The 20,430-nt window shown below is 35.3% G+C and overlaps 1 protein-coding gene and 1 long non-coding RNA gene across 3 annotated transcripts; both read right to left on the minus strand.

The window, feature by feature from the left end:
• Positions 4,709-9,550, minus strand: LOC109826544. Of its 2 annotated transcripts, none has more exons than XR_002243293.1 (3): positions 9,283-9,550; positions 7,812-7,927; positions 4,709-5,073 (listed from the first exon to the last, which is right to left on the minus strand). It is a non-coding gene; the product is annotated as an uncharacterized LOC109826544 (long non-coding RNA). The 2 variants fall into 2 exon arrangements; XR_002243292.1 differs by having other exon boundaries at positions 4,709-5,066; positions 9,283-9,548.
• On the minus strand, positions 16,536-18,483 carry LOC109836379 (protein FAR1-RELATED SEQUENCE 5-like). The gene is made up of 6 exons (XM_020404268.1): positions 18,308-18,483; positions 17,960-18,218; positions 17,463-17,881; positions 17,321-17,390; positions 17,108-17,141; positions 16,536-16,867 (listed from the first exon to the last, which is right to left on the minus strand). The coding sequence occupies exons 1-6, from the start codon at positions 18,481-18,483 to the stop codon at positions 16,536-16,538; spliced, it is 1,290 nt and encodes a 429-aa protein (XP_020259857.1).

Consider the following 20,430-nt stretch of genomic DNA (forward strand, 5'->3'; position numbering starts at 1 on the left):
AGTTTTTCGGTTACAAAAGATCTGGTCTTTTTATAAGATTCGAATACAACAAAATCAAAGAAAAAAAAGAAAAATTACAACTTTCCTTTTCTCGAACAAATCGCAAGATCCTGTTTTGCGGTCTCTTGCTTGTGTGGGTTCTTCGCCTGTGCCGGGGTTAATCCGTGGACCACCGAGCGATCTTGATCCGGTCGGATCTACACGATATGACGGGTGTTATTTCACGAACAGTCGGGGGTACTATTTCACCAAGGAAATAATAGCCTTTAGTAATCAAAATCGACCAAGCGAAATCGATACTCTTCTCGGGATCAAAAACCAAGTTTTGATCTGGAGGATAACCATGTGGATCTCAGATCTGATCTCTCTCTCGAACTCCTGCCTTGTTTGACGTGGATGATCGCCAAGAACCAGATCTGAAAATATCCAAGTCTTCAAAGCTTCAAAACTACAAAGTTGAGCTCTCAATCCAGCAGAGTTTCGCCTCCAAAAGTTCTTCCCTCAAACAATGAGCCTACCTCTCTATTTATAGGCATCTGAAAGCGGATCTGGGCTCAGATCTGGGCCCAGATCCGGGCTGTGGCTCGGCCACCTGGTGGCTCGGTGAGCCACCAAAAGGTGGTGGTGGCTCGGTGGTGGCCGAGCCACCTTGGTGGCCGCCGAGCCACCACAAGGTGGCTCGGTGAGGCACCAAGGTGGCTCGGCTTTGGCTGAGCCCTCCAGGTGTGGTACCGTTTTGTCCGTTTTCCGGTTTTACGGTTTATCCGAGCTTCATTGTTAATCTGGACTCTGATTTGGCAGTCCGAATCCTGATTTGGTAGTAAATCCGCCTTGGAGTTCGAGTCCGCTCTCGATCGTTTTTTGATGTGGTGGACTCTACAGTTGGATGACTCGTTGATTCATCGACCCGTTAGCTTGATTACGCACGCGATTGGATGTATTCCGTTATTTGCGTGTGGTTCGTTAACCTCGTCGCCTCGTTAACCCGCTTCGTCGCGTGTCACTTGTCTTCGGTGTTGTGGTCTAACGATCATGCTTGGATATGTTGCCCGCTGGTTCGTTGGTTTGTCGAATCACCATGTCGAGCTGTGTTAAGGGACCTATAAGCAGTTTTATACGCCTACAGGTACCATAATCATCCTCGAGCAATGAACACAAAAGTAGCATCATCTTGTCTTCATCCTTAACCATAATATCCACATTGGCCATGTCTGAAAGTAGCTTCGTGAAGTTGTTAACATGCTCCATGATGGAAACTCCCCTCTTCATCTTGAACTGGTAAAACATCTTCTTCAAGTAAAGCCGGTTTTCAATGCTCTTAATAAGATACTTTTCATTGAGTGTTTCCCACATCTTCTTCGCCGACGTCTCGTTCATCACATCATAAATAAGATCCGGCGTCAAGTATGACCGAATAACTTCACACGCCTACTATTCATCTTCTTCCAAACATTTTCTTCTATATCAGCAAGTTTCTCTTGCAACTCAAGAGTCTCTTCCAAGTTTTGAGCGTCCAACGCATCCATCACTTGGCACCTTCACAAACCGAAATTGATCTTTCCATCAAACTTCGGAACATCGATCTTCATGTTATTGATGCTCAAACTATGTATCGTCTTCGTAAGAGACGATCCTGATGTGCTTGCTTCACCCATGTTGTCGATCTAGCTCTTCAAATAGGAATCCTTTCAGATAATCCTTCAAACAAGCCTCACGTCGAATCAGAAGCTCTGATACCAATTGTTGTGCGCGGCGCGGAAGCGGCCGAATCACACACAATACAAACAAGAGAGATCACAACCAAATAAACAAGCACAATCACCAAATAACACAAGAAATTTATGTGGTTCGGCAAATTGCCTACGTCCACGGGGCAAGAAAGGGGATGAGGTTTTCACTAATAGAGAAAGAGTACAAACTGATATTACAAATCACTCGAAGGAACAAAATAATCTCACCAACAAACTCTTAATCTCTCCAAACAAAACCCTAAACAAATAGCTCAGAAAATACATCTTTTCTATGCTCCAAATATCCACAATTTTCTTCTCAATTCTCTCTTCCAATTGTTCCGTATATATAAAAATCCTAAAATCATAAACATACTAGGAATTCTAAACCAAAAGCCAAAACAAATTAGAAATCCTAATAACCTATTACCAAAATAGATTAGGAATCCTAATAACATCATGTTACCAAAATAGATTAGGAATCCTAATAATCTCATGTTAACAAAATAGATTAGAAATCCGTTATCCAACACAATTATGATAATTTACATAATTAAAGATACGTACTGACGGAGAATCTAACTATGCCACTAACACGACCAGCGGATACATACGTAAATGCTTACAATTAACCTTACCGAGTCACAATGCTTAGGTTACTGCCAAGCTCAAGCTACAAATCCAGCATCCTTCCATAAACCAAAAAGCCCACGGGCGCGGGCGTTGCCACGTATGCCAACATCGGCACGTGCGTGCATCAATGTTTCATCCTCCCGCCACATGGGCGATGGTCCTCCATATCCACTACCCCACACACACGCACCCGCCTATGGAAAAAGATAGTGTCCGTATTAATCCTGACACCGTCAACATTTTATAATTAATTCCTCAAATTATTGAGATTGTTATTTAGGTCCTCCAATGGTCCAATATTATACATATTATCCCAAAAGTAGTTAGTCTCTCATACGGTCATACCATCGAAGGGCTCCAATGGTCCAATATTATACATATTATCCCAATATTATACATATTTTTCTCTTTTCACCCGTAGTGTTACGATACTAATGTCGAACGTTGATGCTAATTTGATATTACTTTACATAGAAAATAACATGATTAAAATTTTCTACATAGACAAAATAACTAGGCTGCTATGTATTTCAATATTAGTACCATAGTTTCATTGGTGAAAAATATCATATTGTAAACAGGGTCCTATTAAATATGTTAATGGATTAAGTTAGATGAACGTAAGGAATTATCAAATTAATAACAGTTACAAACTAAGCTTCAAATATCGAAGATGTTTGGGACTGATATGGAAAAGCCCTTAAAAGAAACAAGAAATGTAGTCCCGTCAAGGAAAAAAAGAAAGAAGAAACTCAGTTGGAAAATATCAAACCTCTGACGAGTGCTATAAATGCTAGGACGTACTGTCTCCTACCACGCGGCACCGAGATCACGTGACGGCATGACGCGTGTAGGTGAGATAACCGGTCAGGTATCTCGAGATTCTCGTGCTGAGGACTGAGTCTCCGCTAACGCTGCTTTCGATAAACCTACAACTTTTTCCTCTTTTTTAATTTAATTAATTAATTATTTATTTATTTATTGTGATTTTGATTCTGTTGGGTTGGGAGAAAGCAAAGCAAAGAATAGTTTGGGCGAGACTTTAGAATGTAGCTACCTTTTCCTGGCAACTGTTCTTTGATTCTAGCATTCGAGGTCTGTGACTTTCTTTCATGCGAGTGAGCCCATATGCAAATAGTTATTGCTTTATTGACCCTTCATTCTGTTTTTACCTTTTTTTTTAAACCATTTATTTATAGGTGTCAAAGGTACGGTGAGGATGGGGAAAATTAAAGGAAAAGCGTGACGAGAGTAAGAAAATCGAAGCAACGCGGGCAAAATTTCCTTTTCTTTATGCTTGGATTTTATGTAATTTTTTATTTGTTAGGGATAAAATGTTAATTTAGAAGGAATCAAAATTTTGTACACTTCATCTCCATATTAAATGCGCTCTCTTTTATTTTTACTAGTTGGATTGCACGTGCATTGCACGTGGTAAAATTTTTAATATTATTTTAAATTATAATTTTATTTAGGGAAATATTTGGTATAAATTTATTGAATGAGTTGTATCTTCCAAACTACGTGTTAGAATTGGATAGATAAAATATAAAATCACATATTTTTTCGAGACAAAGTCAATCAAACCTATTGCTAGTCGGTTTACCACCGTTTGTTTCACGCAATTCCCTCAGGCTTGGGAGATATCAAACTTTTTGTCAGCTTTTTACTACTTTTGATAATGGTTTAGAAATCTATTTTGATTTGAAAATCCGACTTGATCCTAAATTTGAATGTTTTATTTCCTTAATCATAGGGAGTCTTTTAATGATAGTTTTGCTATCTCTATTTTTAATAAAATCCGAGTCCTAGTAAGAGTCCAGTTTGTTTTTCTTTTTAGCTAGGCAGAGTATAAGTCCTAGAGGCATGACTTTACATCCGTGAAATTTCTTATATTAATTTTCTTCGTGAATTCGAAATTCTTCATGAATTTAAAGATTGTTCTTTTTGAATTCAAAAAACAATCTTCAATGGATTCGAATTCGAAATTCTTCATGAATTTAAAGATTGTTCTTTTTGAATTCAAAAAACAATCTTCAATGGATTCCGAGATTTATCAATTTTCGCGCTAAGACATGACAGTATACTTTTTGATTGGATTGTAGTTACTTCTAAGCATAAAGATTATCTTATGTCCAATGTGAATATGTCGGATTGTATATAAAGTACCTTTCTTCAACGAAAAATAAAAATCAATGTGTACAATGCTCGTAAAAACACAGTTCAGAAGAGTCTATTACCGAGATCCAACAACTTCAAGAGGCTACACCCATAACTCTTATAAATTACTCTTTAGTTACAAAGAAATTTCATCCCAATTCACTGTGGTTCAATACACCCATAACTCTTATAAATTACTCTTTAGTTACAAAGAAATTTCATCCCAATTCACTGTGGTTCAATACAACCAGTATTTTCTACAGCAAAATCAACAAAGCTTTCTTCCATTTGTTCTTTCCTTTCAACCATCAGATACCATCAATAGGCGCTGCACAAGCCAACTTCCTGCTACTGCGTGCTTCTTCTCTGCAACAAAAGACTTCACTACTCCCTCTCAAAAGAGAGCCCAAAAACATCGTTCCACCCAAATACAAGGGTTACTACTTGCATTGTCTTGGCCTGAAGTTTTCCTCTGACAACAGCGAAGTCATAAGCCTCTCGAGCCTAATCGCACCAAGCCCGGGCCGAAGAGCAGTTTTGTTCCTGACAACTAAACAAGGATCAGGTGTATCCGCAATTCAGTGATGATACAGGGGGTCTATCCACAATTAACCCATGAACCAATGATAATATAGATCAAGAAAATAGCTGAAATAAGATAAGAGAAGGGAAAAGAAAGGAAGTTATATAATTGTCTCAGCAATGCAATCTGTTCCTCATTACTCATTAGTATTATACGTCGTCGTCGTCATTCTTATTAAATAGTATAAGCTGCTACATCATCATCATTCTTATTAAATAGTATAAGTTGGTCTGTGGTGTTGTTCTTCACCTAGTTTAATGAGTAGTCACAAGTCATAAATGCTTACCTTTGAAAAGCAAGAACTACCAGAAATAATGCTTGAAACTTGGCATACGTTTGTCCATAAATAAATGCATAGCCTCCTAAGCAAGTTTCTTGTCAGTTGAGGTAAACGCAAGAAAAGATTAGCATAAGACTTGAGACTTCAACATCACTATGCCATCATCTAGATCTTTTCTCATGAAAATAATAGCTATACAGAATATGGATCCTCCGAAAGTTTTGATAAAAGTTTGCAAGTAGGTATCAAATGTCAACCCTATAACTTCATGCCAAATTCGTACAAAAGGAAGAATAGACAAAAGAAGGATTTTATATGAATCTTTTAGGACCAATTGGTGTTTAAGAAGAATTGACTCATTGGACCACTTTAAACTCACTTAACCAAGAGGCGACTTAATCTGGATTAAAAAAAAGTTAAAGGATGGGGAAAAACAGAGACTATACTCTCTCAAGGCACATACAAAGTCAATGTAACATGACACATTTGCCATAAGGTTTGAGACACGAGAAGTTAATATGCATGTGTCATAGATGTGCACCCAATTCATAAAGCGATAACACAATCTTCTAATGAAGTGTAGTTTTGAAGAACTGTTAATTTTGTATTTCGTTATCTGATTGACTCATTAAGAGGCTAATTGAGTGGATCAGATTCAGACTAACATCAATCATGCAAAGCCATCATATATCGAAACGGATAGCCGCACAAAATAATGACCTAAATAGTAGCATGCTACAGTGAACATAACATACACAAAGAAACATGTACTCCCAGGTTACAGAACAAGAAAGGTAGGCTTACGTACCTACTAACTGGTCTTTAAGATTTATTAGCAGGGTTATAACTTATAAGTTCATAACTACCATAAATTTGCATCAACTTACTGATAACAAATCTCAAGTTATTGACATTGTAAAACCATCTCAATTATTTTGTGGGGCATCTTGGGTCATGTTCAATACCTAATCTTTTTTTTCAGAGGACGAGGAATGAATGATTAAACAACAAAATAGCCTTTATCCCAAATGTTTGGGATCGGCTATATGAATCCTATATTATGACCATGACAAAAAGCACCCAAACATAAGATGATAAATTACATCAAGTCACATGTAGTGAGTCTCTGATATTTGGGTTAAGTGGGTGAATGTAATCTAAATGCGCAGTATTAAGTAAATCATCATGATGAATGTAATCTATATCACTATATGCTCATATCTAGGTATGAAGAATTGAAGAGAAAGCCACAAAGGAAGGAGTATATTTTGGTATATAGTAATTTATTCAAGTAACCAAGGGAGCAAACAAAATAAGGAAATAAAAAAAACTTTTAACCCAAATATTTAAAACATCTCCTATTAATTATGTATCTACCGTATCCTTTTTTAATCATTTCAATTCATCTATTTATACGTCTACTCTCCTTGCTCCATTAATTCTAATTGCCACAAACCATCTCAACAAACTCTTAATGAGATGCACCCATTCCTTCTATTTTTATCATTTAATTGTAAATATAGACAAGTTGAAGCAAAGGACAATTAATAGCATTATGAGTCACAAGTTACTCATATATCCACTAAATATAGACAAGTTGAAGCAAAGGACAATTAATAGCATTATGAGTCACAAGTTACTCATATATCCACTGATATGCATTGCAGAAGGTGTATAATAATTCACAACTCAAAACTGAATCCTTAAGTACTTGACAACTAAAACCAGTCCTGAAACTTAATCATCCTAACCTGATATAGAATATGAGCAGACCCTTGAGATAACGAATCCTTTGGTGGACATAATTACCAATGCTTCTCTGGGGTGATCAGCATCTCAATATCTTCTTGCAAAATATATATTCTCAAAGGATGGCACATCTATATATGTGAGTTTCGTTAAACATAAATTTAATTGACTGTCAGAATATAGTCAATAGGTAGCTGATTTTCTTCATAAAAAATCACTTGCAAACAAATTAGCCATATACCTACCTTTAAGCTTCAAACTGACCAATACACAAGCTTCATACTTCTTATGCCATGAATCAATTTCTCACACATGATTGAGTACACACCAAATTGTTGATCCTCCAGCATTGCGATTTTAAGCATGTTTGGGATCACAATAGCAAATCACTTGCAATATTTTTCCTTTGTATTTGAGATTTCATAACCAGTTCTCTCAAACATACTTGCATATAAGGCAAATTATAACCTTAGTGAGTCTCTAATCTCGAAATTAGATCTGTACAACAGGTAACCTATAGCACCGTCATGCAACCTTTTTTTGTCAAGAAACTAATGTTACATGCAACTAATCAAAAGATCCATATCAATCCTAATATCCAGCCAATTAATCAATTACACGTTAGTAGAAAATATGCATTTCATGTTCAAATCAAGTTCCGAAACAAAACATTTACCTGTAAAGAGTTTAAAGGCAGTGGGCACACTCCTCCGCTGAGTAATCCAGAACATATCCTGCTTCTTCGAAATGTATAGCCCTAGATCAATTGTCACCAGCTTTGCCCTCTGAAACCTGCACAAAACCCATCTCAACAATCCACCAAAACAAACACACACACACACACACACACACAAACAAACAAACAGCAAAACATACTCTTTCCATCCCATGTTGCTAGTATGATCAATAAAGTCCAGATCCCTCGGAAAATACGAGAACATGAGCAACATATTTACAATCAAACATCACAAAACCTAAATAAACAAACCCAAATCCAAAAAACCCCAATAAACCAATCAAAACTTACCATCCTGGGTCACAAGCGGATAATCAGAGGCACTCAAATTAATAAACCAATCTCAATCTCAATCAAATACTTTCACAAGAATATACCTAAAAGTAATTTTTGATGATGTAGATGTAAATCCAAGCTTATGACGTTAGAGTCGTGCTAAGTCTTCGCACTACCTAATGTATGAGTACATATATAAACCCATGAAAATTTGACAATCCCATAAAAAATCCAAAATACTCATTAAGGTTTCTACAAACTAAGGCTTGACAAGCTCCAAACACACCCTTTCCATAATGTTATAAGAATCTACAAGCATTAAACTGTTAGTTTCTCTACGTTCATGACTTGATGAAAAATCACATTTTTCGTATACAAGTTAATTCCAATCTCTAGTGTGCAAGAAGCAAGTGAAAATCTACAAAAATCAATCCCTAAACCAATAGTCAAAATTAAAAAAGAATGTAACAGAAGCTTTGATACTCCATCTCTTGAACTGTTTTAGGTACATAGTTTACACTTTACAAAACTTACATGTTACTACCCAGAATTTCATAAAATGAACCAACAACAGAAAATAAGCAATCAGGGCCAATTTTAAAAGGTCTAGTAAAATCACACCCTGCCCTCCAAATCCTCAACTTCACGAAATTTACAAACTGACAATTCAAGATCTTTTTAGATCCCGCATCCACTAAACTTTATACATATTGCGAATTCACATTACTTATGTTGCTAAAGTAAGAATGACTTTTTCCGCAAACTAACTCAGTGCCATTCCAGACACTTTATATAATCTGTCCATATACAGTACAGATCAAGTAATCACATCTTCAAACCACAATAAATTTCCCCAAAAGATCACAATTGTGCACTCAATCACAAGATTTCAACAGATAACGCATCGAAAAAAATTGAAACTTCACATAATCCCGATTTCAATTCAGGCTGAATACCTAATTCCACCTAATCTGTCTCCATCCAGTTAAAAAAACGAGAAAAGAAAACAACCAAAACCACCAATTCCCAAAAGTGAAAATCAAATCACTTCAAAACCACACTGTATCTAACTCTAACACAATAAAACAAACAAATCCATAACAAAATCAAAATTTATAAATTGATCAAGACATACCAGAAAATTTCCTCTTATAAAAAGCTTGCCCAATTTGTTCACTTCCTCATCCTTGTTGATGCCTAAAATCTGATATTTGAGGAGAAGATGGAACAGAAGGTTTCGGGATGATTAGGATAATAATACTAAGCATCTGTTCAATTTCGTAACCGCCAATTGATGAGACATAGAGAGTGGGAATGAGTTGCCAGAGGAAAATCCTAACCGATAGAATGGAGAAGGAAGGGAATTTTAGGGCTTTAGAATTCTCTGATTCTGAGTAACGAAAAAAGAAAGGGTAACTTTGTTAAATTAATGACAGACGAAGGTTATTTTGGGTAGAAAAAGTTTTTCTAGTACTCCCTCTTTTAAAGGGAAAATGATTTTTTTTTAAATTATATAAGTTCTTTACCATTAAGTCAAAAAAAAAATTGGTTTTTTATTTCACTAGAAACCACCCTATATTTAGGCTTAATTTATATAAATCATTTTATATTTTCATTCTATATCTAAATGACCAAGAAAATTTGTTGTTCTTTCAATCAACCATCTGAGTCTACTTTATTAGCTAAAATTAGCTAAAATTTTCCTAAAATTTCAACGATACTCTCACTTAATGTCACGTAAAAAACTTGTAGAGCATCAACAAAATAGGTTATGTGCTTTACACCTAAGTTTAAGTGAGAAATGATTAGGATTTTAGGGAAATTTCAGGAGCAAAATGGAATCAAGTGATTGATTGAAAAAAAACGAACTTTGTAGATGATTTAGATATAAATTAAAATATATGCTTTACCTAAATTGACGTTATATATAAGGTGGTTTCTAGAAAGGAAAAAACCTAAATTTTACGACAAAGTTGCCAAGAAGACCTTTAAAATTGGAGATTGTTGAAATAAAAAAGAGTAGAATGATTTAAAACAATAAATTTTTTTATGAATAATAGTTGTAATGGTAGAAAGTGGTTGGAAAATATTTGTAGAAACTTGATATTAAGAAATCATTTTGCATGCAGATGAATAATAATTGATGTGGTATAGAAAAGAGAGAGTGTGCACGCGCATATACATATACATACAAACATATAGATATGTAGACACACAAAATTGAAAATGGCAAAATAAAAAATAAATACATCTTATATACACATCAGGGGTAATTTAGGAAAGATTCATTAATGAAACACGTTGTAATTAATTAGCAAAACCTGTCAAACACTCTTTTTCACGAAAAAGACCTTTCAGTTTCACTCTATCAAGCTAGAACAGCAAGTTTTCTCTCTCTATCGTCTCATCTTCTATCTACCAGAACAACTAAATTCTTCACATTGCGTCGATATCTCAACACTTCGATTTCTTTCAACATCTCATTGCAACTCGAACGAAGACGAACAACAAGCATTCGACGCTAGAGATGAAGAAAAACAACTCACAGACTCTAAAACCCTCGTCTTCAAGAAGGGGTAAAACGATTCCAACCCGCTTATTAAAACTGCATATTTTTATCAAAGTTTCAAAAATTTTTAGATTAATCACTTGCATGTTGTTGAATAATTTTTTATTTTATTTTTTTAGCTTTATAAAATGTTATCGATGCATGTTCTAGTTTAGGGTTTTTATTTTTTACAGTTTTAAGTTCTTGTGAGAATAAGTTAAGTTTTTTTAATATTGTAAGATGTTTTCATTTGTTCTAAATGAGCAGCGATTAATTTTGGTTGTCTCGATTTTGCCTTATGCACTGTAGTTGAATCCAGATTCTTCATAGTGAATCTCCATTCAATAAGGTGAATCCAGATTCTTCATAGTGAATCGAGATTCATATATTGGATTTTCTGGCCAGTTGTGTAAAAATGCTTGTTCTTTAAACTTCATCTTTATCATGATTGTTTGTTTGTTTGTAAAAAATACCAAATATGATCTGAGGCTGAGTATATAGGATGGAAACATTACCAAATATGATCTGAGGCCGTGTATATAGTATGAAAAAATTATATGCTATATGTATAATAACAGTGAAATGAAACTGTAGCGATGATCAGTTTTTCCTTGTTGTTTTGTGGGACGAGCCACTAAAACAATGTATGGTATGGGATGGAGTTGGTATCATATCATTGAATCTGGATTCACTTTGCTGAATCTCGATTCCTTTTCTTGAATCTGGAATCACTTTGCTGAATCTTAATACATTTTGTTGAATCTCGATTCGCTTAATTGAATAGAGATTCACTGCAGTGAATCGAGATTCACTACAGTGAATCGTGCTCCACTAGAGGGAATCGAGATTCATTTTCGCGAATCTCTATTCACCCCAGTGAATCCCGATTCAGATTATAATATCTTGATTCAATAATGTGATTCCACCTTCATGCTTACCACGCATTATTCAAAGGCTGGTCTCATTAAAAAATAAACTGTCATGGGTTTATCAGGTCTACGATCTAGCTCAAGGAACAAACAAACAACATGTGTTGAGATTGTAAAGGTATTTACACCTATACCTCTTCAAGTTCAATTGCCAGATAAAAAGAAATCGGACAGGAAACAGAGGACACCACGCACTATGAACGTGCCCAGCAGTGACGATTACTTCATCAACCCCCCAAATAATCCTGCCGGTGAGGAAACATCAAAGCGTAGGAGGGATGAAGACAATGAACAGATCACAAAAGGAAGGAAGAAGATGAAAAAGGTTGGTTTACTAAAATCTTTAATTTTTTTTGTGTATTAACTGATGGATAATTTGATCTAATTATATTATTTTTGTCACTGGAGAAGGTTGTGAAAAAAAAGTGAGGTCTGAACCGAAGGAGTTGAGTAGGATACGGGTCTCTCCAAAGATATTCTCTGATATGGTTTTGTCACTCTCTGACTCCCAAAAAGAATGGGTGAGACTAGCTGGACTTGGAGGCCTTTTACAATTTGGATTAAAGGAACTGCCACATATGTTGGGGTACAAGATTCTGCAGTCCTTTGACAGTGATGCCGTTGCGCTTAATCTTCCCAGAGGATCAATCAGTATCACAGAGGAAGATGTACATCAAGTGATGGGATTACCTCTAGGCAGGAAGCGTATACCAGCCTCCAGTAATGGGAAGTCAGCATTGGTGGATGAATGGAGGGCTCAATTCACAGATAGTGTTGGTTGGAAAATTACTCTAGGGGCTGTGTCTGAGAAACTGAAGCAGAGTTCTGTTGTTAATTTGCTTTTTAAACTAAATTTCTTGGTTCTCTTCCACAACAGCATGATCCAATCGCTTAGCAATCCGTATGTCAACCAACGGATTCTAGTTCTTGGTGACAATGTTGATCAGTGCTTTGAATACAATTGGTGTTCTTTCTTGCTTGACTCAATGATAGAAAGCCAACACAAGTGGAGGGTAGACCCGACAAAACAATTCTACACGGGTCCTCTTGCATTTTTGATTGTAAGTCACTTGTATAATATTGATTTATTTTTACATTATTGTAGTTAAAGTAGTTTTACTTGATGATTACTAATTAGTGTGCTTTATTTCTTATCTCCGTCTTTCTAGCTGTTCTATGCCGATCAGGTTCTGTTCAAAGGGAGGAGGTTGGTTGAGAGAACAACCCCTACATTTTTAGGCTGGACTGACTTGGCCTTGAAGGAAAGACAATCAGAGGAAATAAGTACAAATTCATTTGGCAAAGGTGCATTTACAGAGAGGGTTGAACTTGCACCTTCATCTCGAATGCAGAGTGGTACTGGAAACTCGCCTAAAAGTATTGAGACAATTCGAAAGGTTAGCAAATTAAGTTGTAAGACTTTGTTTAATCAATTTAATCTCGATTCAGTAGGAGTGAATCGAGATTCACTTAAACACTTTGTCGATTCAGTTCAATGAATCGTTTAAATAATACTGAATCTCGTTTCAGATCAGTGCTTATCGATTAAGTTAAACTGAATTCCGATTCACTTAAATGAATCTGGATTCAATGATACTCAATATCGATTTACTAAAGTGAATCTGGATTCACTACTACTGAATCTCGATTCACTAAAGTGAAACTAGATTTACTTTAGTCGACTCTGGATTCAGTCATTTGAATCTCAATTCAAATACATTGAATGTAATCTCAATCTATCGAATCTTGTCTCTCGCCATGTTAATAATTTATGGTGACCAATGTCTGTGATATTCAAACTGCAGGATTGTATTGAGAGGGTACAACGGAGAGCTGTAGAGTTGGAATCTGCAAAAGATAGATATGATGCTGAGTGTGAGACAATGAGAAAGCTGTTCCCCAATGACAACGAGCTCTTTCAAATTCAACATAGAATTTCAAATGTTCTTGTGCAGGGGTGTGGACATCGTGGAAGTACCTATGACAATAAAACAGCTGTGGGAAACATTGTTGATGATACCCCTAATGTGAACACCAAGGTGAGTAGAGATATGCATGGTTCCCCTGTTGTTGATCCAATATCAGCTGAGTTACCACAAACACAAGTCTCCCAAAAGTTTATTCAAGAGGTTGATAAGATTATAGAGTCTGTTAGCATGGGTAAGGTTGACAGACCAGTGAGGCGCAAGCTCAGTGAATCTGGTACCCCATAGACTGAAGAACCTAGTTTTTCTCTTGGGCTAACACAGGATACTCAGACTAAGATAGTAGAAATGGTTGATGTTGTTCAGATTGCTAAAGCTTGTGAATCTGAAATCATTGATGACTCTGTACGAAGAAATGATAAACAAGCTGAAGATGCTGCTACAGTAGGTGAAAAAAAAGGTAAGAAAGTTCATGTGACAAAAAATAAGGAACATGCGGGAAGGGGGAAAGAAAAGAGGATGGTGAAGCCTGCAACGTCTCTTCGGTCACCATGGGTGCAGAGGGTATCTCAGATTACTGCTAGGCAAAGTCAGCTGGAAAGCATCATATGGAATTGGGTACATAGAGAAGAAGCAAGGCATTCAGGTGATGATTCTGCTGAAGAAGATAATTTGTGAGTTCTTAAATCTTATTTGATATTTTATTTTTAGGTGTGAGACTCACTGTTTTTAGTATTTTGTCCCTTTATTAAATTGAATATTGTTACTGTTTTTTCAGTGAAATGGTTTTTAAGTGGAGACAAATTGAATGTTTCTTACCTGCTTTCAAATGTTTTTGTTCTTTAACCCAATTTTAACTATATCTGTAAAATCTCTGATTAAATTTCACAACCATTAAGTCTTCTTTCCCATAAATGCGTTTGAGCATTTCTACATTGTGTGCTATGGGCTAAAGAATCCAAGTATGGAGCTGATTGATAATAGCAAAAACTGCCCAGACTACAAGGAAAAATACCAAGGTCGTCCTGAGTGTTTGGTATGTTTTTCCACCTTACGTATGTGCTTTAAGCATTTACTGGCAGAATACAGTAATAAGTGAATCGGGATTCACTATAGTGAATCTGGATTCACTAGAGTCAGAGAATTCCATATTCGCTAACTCTAGTGAATCTCGATCACTAGAGTTAGTGAATCTGGATTCACATCTTACTGTGAATCTCGATTCACTTGAGCTAGTGAATCTGTGTTAACATCAGGGAATCATGATTCACTAGCTATAGCTAATTCTAGTGAATCCAGATTCACTAGTGTGAATCCAGATTCATTAGAGTGAGTCCAGGTGAACTAACTATATTAAATCCTGGCGAACTAGATCCAATGATTCGTGATTCACTGTCATGAATACTGTTTCCATATGAACAACCAAAACAATTTGTATATTACATTAGACATTACTGTATGATAATTTGGATTTGTTATGTGACACTGATTACTTTTGATTAAACAGCACAAGAATTTTGTGAGATATTTGGCATACAAAAAACATCACAAGTCGAGTGAAATAAATACATTAACGCCTGACAGACTTGAGATAGAGTGGAGAACGGCCAAAAACGAATTTGATTGTGGTATTTTTGTCATGAGACATATGGAGACCTACATGGGCGGTGGTACAGCAAATTGGAACTCTGGTTTCCATAGAGAGGGTGTAAGTGTTTAAACTAATAATGTATTGATAATTTACAGTTAGTCTTTTTGAATTAATAAAATTTAGAATATAGCTACTGAATCTTGAACTAAACTTTTGTTCATATCTACAGGAGCGATTAAAAAATTAGCTAAATAGACTGAGGTCTATATATTGTTGCCAAATTCTTACTGATCTAACAAATGAATTGGCCAAAAAAGTCATCAGGAAAGTCCAACAGCACCATGCTGAAACTGCCAATGTCAAAAAAGAGACGAGGAAGACCATAAGATCTCAGAGAAAATGATATTCTGTCATCAGCATAATTTTCAATGTTGAAGTTTATAGTTATTGAGTACATTGTCACTTAATATTATAGAATACTCCAGTTTGTTTTGAACTGCTTTTCCATGTAAATATAATTTATAAGAATAGCTTTGTCATAATTTTATTTCTAGATTTGTGAATAGTTTGGATATATGAAAATACTGTGAAGGTAGTGAATGCAATTGGAAGAATTTCGATTTAAGCAGAGAATGTGAGTTATAATTCAAGGTTTTGTGTAAGATTCAATAAATTAATCATACTTATTGTGGATTGTATGTATTTAATCTGGAATCACTGGTTCAATATTATCTTAGGTTATTACTAATTTATTTGATTGAATCTAGATTCACTATAGTGAATCCAGATTCAATTCAGTGAATTCAGATTACTACAATGAAAGATTCAGTAAGTTAATCATACTTATTGTAGATTGAATGTATTTAATCTGGATTCACTGGTTCAATATTATTTTAAGTTTTTAGTAATTTATTTGATTGAATCTAGATTCACTATAGTGAATCCATATTCAGTTCAGTGAATCCAGATTCACTACAATGAATCTATATTCACTAATCACTATAGTTAGTCCAGAATCACTTAAAGTGAATCAATCAAATAATTTGATTGATTATAATGAATCCCTATAGTGAATCCAGATTCAATTCGGTGAATCTAGATTCACTCCAATGAATCTAGATTCAATATAGTTAGTCCAGAATCACTTAAAGCGAATCAATTTTAACTTGATGACTGCATACAACTACTTTATCATTCCTTTTGAAATAATACAACTAATAATAATGAAATTCACATGCTATATGAGTAGATCTCTATTCAACATACTAACATGACACAACGTAACCATGTAATTAATAATCTATTAAATATATGTCGTTAAGAATTACACAATTCAACAATTTTAATAAGAAATGTATTACTAAACATGATTTGAAACGAAATATGACAACTAAATTAAACATCACTCTGCTGTAATGTTTTCTTTAATGGGCATGTCCGTGTGTCATGGAAATCGATTTTTTTACACATATTACACAGCCTTGGCACCTTCTTCTTTCGTTGACTAATTGATTTCTCATAATCACCAACAATTCTCCGTCCACACCCATTGTTTCTACCTTCAATGGGAGGTTTAACAATCACTTTAGCTGGTATTTTTGAGCCAACAAAAAACTCCATTACATCATTTTTGTTTTGTGTGTCAGATTTCCAACTAGATTCACGCAAACTGTGCTTCAACTCCTTCAACTTCCCTTCCAGGTAGTCAAGTCTCTCACCATCTAAACCTGCCAAACTCACACAGGATTGGAAATCATACCATATGTCATTCAACTTGTGATTTGTAACTTCAATTGCATTGCACTGTTATGATATTTCCTTGAACTGCAATGAATGCCTCATCTCAGCACCTTTTGTCCATCGGTTTACAACAAGATATCTTGGTATTTTTGTTACATCAGCTTGGTTCAGTGCAAAAAAACCATGTCTACATACTATACCCATTTTCTCAAACATCCTACACGTACATTGCACGTCATTATTCAAAACAACATGTTTCACCTAAAATTTAAAAAAATGTATATTAGCACCGAATAAAAAAAGAAAATGACAAGCGCATGAAATGGTCACTGAATCTCGATTCAGTGGTGTGAATCGAGATTCACTTCATTGAATCGCAATTCACTCTATTGAATCGCGATTCAATTTTTATTTTTTCAATCTCCATTATTAAGTTTTACCTCAAATATTTTTCCATGTCTCTTTTTGTCCTTTATGGAAAAAATCTTCACACCATCTTGTTCTGATATACTGTTGATACTCATATCATAACAGGATGACATTATCTTTTTCTGTACCTCATAAAACATTGTTCAAGTGTACGACTCTGCTGCATCCCTCTCCAATAACAATGGCGTGTCCATTCTTGGCATCGACTTTGTTCCTTCATAGTTTAATCTTACATTTGTATGCCTTTGCTTATCCATAGCACTCTCGTATCGGGGATAAAATTCTGTCAATGTGTCAGATCTACGGTTGAATTTGTCAAAGAAACTATTCTCACTCTCTGATATTGATGTAGTACGCAATAAACCAGCCATTAGATCATCAGCATAATAGGCTAGAATCCATGACTCCCAAATGTTATACAGTTCACACAACCATTCATTACTTTCAAGCTTAAATTCTTTCATAACATCTTTCCAACCTACTTCAAATGTTGCTGGATCTATATCTTTACTCCAAATCAGTGCATTGATCTTCCTCTTGAAATCATCCATCTTCGAAATGCATTTTGCCAGCTACAATATAAATATATAACGAAAGATTCAATATTTATCTAATGAGGATTCATGATATTTATATTTGGGATTCATTACCTTTTGGTTAAATTTCTTCATAATGTGCCACATGCACAAACGGTGACGTGCTTCTCTAAAGACGGTTGGTATAGCTTGCTTCATGGCAGGGCACTGATCTGTAACAATACACTTTGGCTCGCGAATCATGCATTTCATGAATACCTCAAAAATCCAGACATAGTTATCAATGTCCTCTTTAGCTATCAATTCTGCTGTAAATACAACACACTTCTTATAATTGTCGAGACCAGTGAATGGAACAAACTTCATGTTGTACCTATTGTATCACATACAAAAAATATAAGATTCACTATGATATATAATTCCAATATTGAAAATCGTAAGAGATTAACTATAAAATCTTACTTGTTTGTGGAATATGTAGAGTCAAATGAGATCACATCTCCAAATACATCGTAATTTCTTCGTCCAATAACATCTGCCCAAAAAATGCGAGTTAATCGACCCCCTTCATCGACTACATAATCATAGAAAAATCCATCACTCATCTCCTTCTTATCCGCGAACTTCTCGATGATCATTTGAGCATCTCGATCACCAATATAAAGCTTCACATCCCTACTCTAATTTTTAAACTCGGTACACATAGCACCAACATTAGAATAACTTCCACACAACTCCTTAGCAAAGTTATATGTTTTGTTAAGCCCCATGTTGGCTTTTGCACCATCAAATACAAGTTTCTTATGTGCGAGACCGATAACTCTATTTGACTTTAAAAATTGTTTCCCACTCCCGGACACCAAAAAATGAGAATGCTCTTCAACGAATGAGAGAACATTATATCCTTTCAAACCATCGAACTTAAAAATGACTTTAGCTTTGCAACCACATCTACCAGATACAGTTCTCCTTCTCCTTTTCGAATTGCTACTAAAATCCTCAAAATTAACATCCATCTTTGATTCATTGCTGCCAGCTCTACTGCAAACAATGTGTTTAAGAAGAACTGTACCGTCCTCATGTTTCTTCTCTGTATGTCGTCTGATCTCAAACTCACTTTTACGTCCATACTCTCGGTAAAACTGTATACCATCCTCTAGTGATCGAAAGCTTTGGTTTAGATAAGGTTTAAATTCAGCTTCAACCCGAGGTTTCCAATACATACCACCACCTGGTGATTGAAAAGGAATCGAGCTTACTTCGTCCATTCCATCTTCCCTAAAATCATTGTCTGATGCATTTATAACATGTGGTTCCTTTATTTGTTCATTGCTGCCTACAACTGAAAATAAAACAACATAAATCATATGGCTAAGTTTTGATATACTGAATCTGGATTCATTACAATGAATCTAGATTCACTGGAGTGAATCTGGATTCACTTCATTGAATCCAGATTCACTACACTAAACATGTGAATTCAGTTGAACACGTTCTAGTTGTTAGAGACTGCAGTGATCACTTTGTATTCACATGTTTACTGTAGTGAATCTGGATTCAATGCATTGAATCTAGATTCACTACAGTAAACATGTGAATACATTATGAAAATCACTGCAATCTCTAACAACTAGAACGTGTTCAACTGAATTCAAGCTCTCCAATTAAATTTACATAAAATGTTTAAGAATGTAAACTCCTAGATAATAAGTCATATGACTAAGTTTTGATATACTAAATCTGGATCCATTACAATGAATCTAGATTCACTGCATTGAATTCATATTATTGCTAATTAATCTGGAGTGAATCTCGATTCACTGCATTGAATCCAGATTCACTACAGTAAACAAGTGAATAAATTATGAAAATCACTGCAGTCTCTAACAATGAATCTCGATTCAATGCAGTGAATCTAGATTAACAACTAGAACGTGTTCAACTGAATTCAAGCTCTCCATTTAAATCTCCATAAAATGTTTAAGAATATAAGCTCCTAGATAATAAGTCATATGACTAAGTTTTGATATACTGAATCTGGATCTATTACAATGGAGAGCTTGGATTCAATATAGTGAATCCAGATTCTAACAACTAGAACCTACTCACCTGAATTCAAGCTCTCCATTTAAATCTCCATAAAATGTTTAAGAATGGCCAGCTGATGGACGATGAAGGAGAGAGCTGAAGAACGATGAAGGACAGCTGCTGGTTGTGGAGTGACTAGAAGACGATTTCTCGATTGAGAGAGAGCTGAAGGACGATGAACGAGAGCTGCTGGTTGTGGAGTGAGAGAGCTGCTGTTCGTGACTGTTGGGTTGCCTGAGCCGTGAGATTGCATGGGGAAATGAAAAACTACACTTGCATGGAGAACTCAACAGACAAGCATTAATTACCTCTCTTTGGGGGCTGTTAATTTTACCTGATTACCCTTATGCAACTTTAATCTCAGCCATTGGATGAATCAGGATCCAATGGAGAGGATTGGTTTTTAGTTTTTAGGATAGTGAGGTTTGTTTTTGAACCTCGCCATATATATATATATATATATATATATATATATATATATATATATATATATATAT

Source organism: Asparagus officinalis, chromosome 1 (assembly GCF_001876935.1).
Source record: "Asparagus officinalis chromosome 1, Aspof.V1, whole genome shotgun sequence".
Lineage (NCBI taxonomy): Eukaryota > Viridiplantae > Streptophyta > Magnoliopsida > Asparagales > Asparagaceae > Asparagus > Asparagus officinalis.